Source organism: Nannobrachium achirus (assembly GCF_963921795.1).
Source record: "Nannobrachium achirus genome assembly, chromosome: 5".
Taxonomy (NCBI): domain Eukaryota; kingdom Metazoa; phylum Chordata; class Actinopteri; order Myctophiformes; family Myctophidae; genus Nannobrachium; species Nannobrachium achirus.
In genome coordinates this window covers 20219701-20223991 of record NC_137814.1, presented here as the reverse complement: position 1 = coordinate 20223991, position 4291 = coordinate 20219701, and the positions used below count along the sequence as shown (strand labels likewise).

General features: G+C 44.7%; 1 protein-coding gene across 1 annotated transcript in view; it reads left to right on the top strand.

The window, feature by feature from the left end:
- Nucleotides 1-634: 634 nt before the first annotated feature.
- Nucleotides 635-4291, top strand: part of cxcr4a (chemokine (C-X-C motif) receptor 4a) — a gene marked incomplete at both ends in the record, with an annotated part of 4506 nt that continues 849 nt past the window's right edge. The window contains 3 exons of the mRNA XM_080726389.1: nt 635-649; nt 1730-1932; nt 3391-3674. Of these exons, the coding sequence (XP_080582515.1) occupies nt 635-649; nt 1730-1932; nt 3391-3674 (502 nt within the window). The remainder of the gene's footprint in view (nt 650-1729; nt 1933-3390; nt 3675-4291) is intronic.

The window sequence follows — 4291 nt, the reverse complement described above, 5'->3', positions numbered from 1 at the left end:
TCTGAGTTACTCTCCCTCAACCCTCACATACATACATCACGTTGGATGATGACACAAGAGGGATAAGTGGTCTCACACTCCACTGAGAGACGTTGAATGCTGCAGCAGTAGCACTGTTCTGATTCATCAGACCTTCACAGAGAGCCACTGCTGCACACACGACACAACACAACATATTTACATGCAAAACATCTGCTTTTTTGCTCTTCATATACCGTAGGGCCCCAAGGCATTGTTTTATTCTGATCAGCCTTGTTTCTCTCTACCGATACATCCTCATTCATTCTCACAAATCTGGAGCCACAGGGCCTAAACAATACAGGCAAAAGCATGCAAACACACACACACACACACACACACACACACACACACACACACACACACACACACACACACACACACACACACACACACACACACACAACACACAGCTCAGTATCCTGTGATAGAACCACTATCAGCACCTGACACCTCGAAAACAGGAAAAACGTTTCAGCAGGATCACAGATGTGTTGAGTGTTTAGGGGAGGAGCGTTGTCCGAGTCTATATAACAACACCGGATAGATATTTCACTTCACTCCTCAGCTGGGGGATATATCGTATAGTAGAAGTGCAAGAGGCAACATCTCCATCATGTCCTATTATGAGGTAGGGGCTTGCCTAATGACATGTTAATATTCTGATGTTGGTGTGAGATTTGAATGGCTACAAACAGGGGGCGGCAGCACATATTTAGGCTATAGATATGCAATGTTGGTAATTTAATATTACACAATATTATTATTTGTGTACTTTACTTGTTTATGTATATATTATTATGTCTACATTATATTATTTTAATAATCAATTGTATTTATTTATTTTGTAAGTGTATAGTTATCTGACCGACATATCAACATATCCTTTATTTGAACAGAGCCAATTCACACGATTGTGCTCAGGACCCTTTTCCTCTGTCTGTAAACTACCAACACTGGTTCTCAGCATGGGTTTCCGGGACCCCCAGAGGGGTCCTTGAGGGGGATCCAGGGGGTCCCCAGCTACATGTTTGATAGTTAGCAGTAGGAACCAAATGGACCCTGACAGGTCTGTAACTCTGAGAGTTTGCAAATGGATTACGGGTCCATTTGGTTCCATTTTCTACACTCTCTCAGTTACTTTTACAGCGTAGATCGGGGTCCCATGCACTCTCCCAGAGACAAACAACATTGTATCAGTCAAATGGGGGTCCGTGGCCTCATGCATATCAAACCTTGAAATTAAAAAGTTTGAGAATCACTGAACTGCTGCATTCACTTACCCCCGCCTAGGGTTGGGACGATGTGAAAATGTCATCTCACGATTATTGTAACCAAAGAAATTGCGATTTACAATGCGTCGCAGCGCGTTGTGAGCTTGTAGATAGGTTATTCTTTGGCAAAGAGATTTTGTAGAGAGTGAAAAAAAGACATTAAAGTACATTATTTCCATTTAAACCCTTTTAAATGGAAATAATGTAGGCCTAATGTAAATTTTAAATTGTAAATTTGACCAATTATAGAGGGTTTAAATGGATATGCAGCTCTGCAAATAAAAGCTGAATTGATCCCAGTGCACGACGGGAGGATAATTTCACAATAAATATAAATCTCCACGATACAATGTATATATTTCTTTATCACGATAAACGATAATATCGACAATTATCGTCCCATCCCAACCCCCGCCCCACCCCTGTTTGTCTCCTAGCACTACTACTTTGAAGACGAGTTCAACGACACAGGCTCAGGCTCCGGTTCGGGATACCTGGACCTGGACGAGCCCTGCGAGACGGAGCAGCTGGTGACCCGTGACCTGCAGCAGGTCTTCCTACCTGTGGTCTACGCCCTCATCTTCACCCTGGGCATCACCGGCAACGGCCTGGTGGTCATGGTGCTGGGCTGCCAGCGCAGGTTAGGACCTTGTTTCTCAAACTTTAAAATTTCAAGGTCTCCCCCAGGGACGTGCTGGGCCCCTGATTCAGCCCGGGAAAAAGAGTTGGAGAGGCCCTCATCTTTTTTTTTTTTGTTATATTTCGTCGTTGTCGGGTGGAAACCTTATATGTCCAAAACCGTTTGTTTTGTATTTATCATTTTAAAAATGATTTAAACTAGTGAAAACAGCCGATCTACAAGCACACAACGCCTCGCGGTACGAGGCGTTGTATGCTTGTAGATCTGCCGTTTTCACTACTTTGTGGCCTTGTGTGATGAAGCAGGGCTTTGCTTTGCGAAAAAATGTATACATTTGAAACTTGGAGATACAAAGTTTCTGCCCGACAGTGACGATTTACTTTGTTGGCCGCACAGCCCCCAAAATGGAACGAAGGCCGACATTTTTTTAACTTTTTTTCCTAATGGCCGGCCTGGACCGGCCGGGAATGAACCGGCCGTTCGGGAGTTGTCCCGCTTTTCCCAATGGCCAGCACGTCCCTGGTCTCCCCTTAACTCTGACTGTGTACAAATGGAACCAAATTTGGTTCCATTTGTACACTGTCAGAGTTACAGACTTGTAGACTTGTGGGTCCATTTAGACCCCCATAAAGGAACCCACAGAGTCCCTGGAATCCACTTTGAGAACCAGTACGGACAAAACAGGATTTGACCATTTTGCTCGAGTTTCGGCGTTCCCGGATATATTATTATATTTATCTTTTCACCGTAAACCTGTGTATGATGTTGAGAATTGTATGGTACGGCTACTAATGGTGAGTTAGACGGATGTTTATTTTGTATTTTTTGTAATACAGGACAGTACAAAGGGAAACAAGACAGAAGTCTGCTTGTGATTCATAATGCAATAATCGAAACTTAGTCGCATCCCAAAGAACTGATTTTCAAGCGAGTTGGGCAGTTAGTTTGAAAATCTCTTAATGTGCCTCCAGGGCCACTGCTGTGTTCTAACGGTGTGTGTCTACAGGTAATAGAAATTATTCCCTTAATTCAAAGAAATAAGACATGAGAGCAATCAGAGTGTATATTGGAGAATTTTCTATATTTTGAGAGAGACAGACAAAAGGTAACAGTACAGAAAACACATCAATCCGTTTCATGGTTGCAGCTCTGTCTGACAAAATGGTGGTCAGACATTCGTATATAAAATAATACAGTATATGGCAGTTAGGAGTAGGACAAGTTCATAGGTTCCTGCTAATATGACGACACATCCATCAAAAACACGTGGGGGTCGACCTAGTATATTTCCACAAAAACAGTTGTTTTGGGGCCACAGTTGATAAGGCAGGGAGTTCTCGTTTCCACCAGACAGTGACCTGGCCTTGTGGGTGCAGGTGGCATGGCACAATATATACTGTATATTTATTGAATTCAAACGATATGATATTAACTACAACCAAAATTATCTAACAACAGGTCCAAATGCAGCCTCACAGACCGGTACCGTCTGCACCTCTCGGCTGCCGACCTCCTATTTGTCCTGGCACTGCCGTTCTGGGCTGTGGACGCAGCGATGGCCGACTGGAGCTTTGGCTCGGTGACGTGTGTCTGCGTCCATGTCATCTACACGGTCAACCTGTACTGCAGCGTGCTCATCCTGGCCTTCATCAGCCTGGACCGCTACCTGGCCGTGGTCCGAGCCACGGGCACCAAGACCAGTTGTCTGAGGCAGCTGCTGGCCCACAAGCTGGTCTATGTGGGTGAGTGTCTCTCTGCCTCTATAGTGTGTCTCTCTGTCGTTCAGTGTCAATAGCCCCTTTTCCACTGCAGCAGTGTTTCTCAAACTTGCACATTTCAAGGTTTCCCCTTAACTCTGACAGTGTACAAATGGAACCAAATGCATTTGGTTCCAATTGTACACTGTCAGAGTTACAGACTTGTATGGGTCAATTTAGACCCCCCTAAAGGAACCCACAGATTCCCATGAAATCCACTTTGAGAACCACTGCACTACAGGACCGAACCAGAACTAGAACCAGAACTTTCCAGAACCGGTGAAGTTTCCGGGACCAAGTTCTGCTTACGTTTTCCACCAGACCTAACCGGGAAGGTCCCAAAAAAAGAGCAGCAGCGCTGTTGGCCCCGCCCATAGGTTCCCAGAGCTCAAGTTTAGTACTACATCAAGAGCAGGACCTAAAAAAGGTTCCCAGAACCTTGTCTGATACCGGGCCGTGCGCTATGGAAAGAAAACCAGAACCAAAGAAATAGGTTCAGGTTCTGGAAAGTTCTGGTTCCGCCTCGTAGTGGAAAAGGGGCTTCTCTCTCACTTTGTCTCCCTTTTTTCTCCCTCTCTGTTTTGTCCTCTCTTCTATCCACA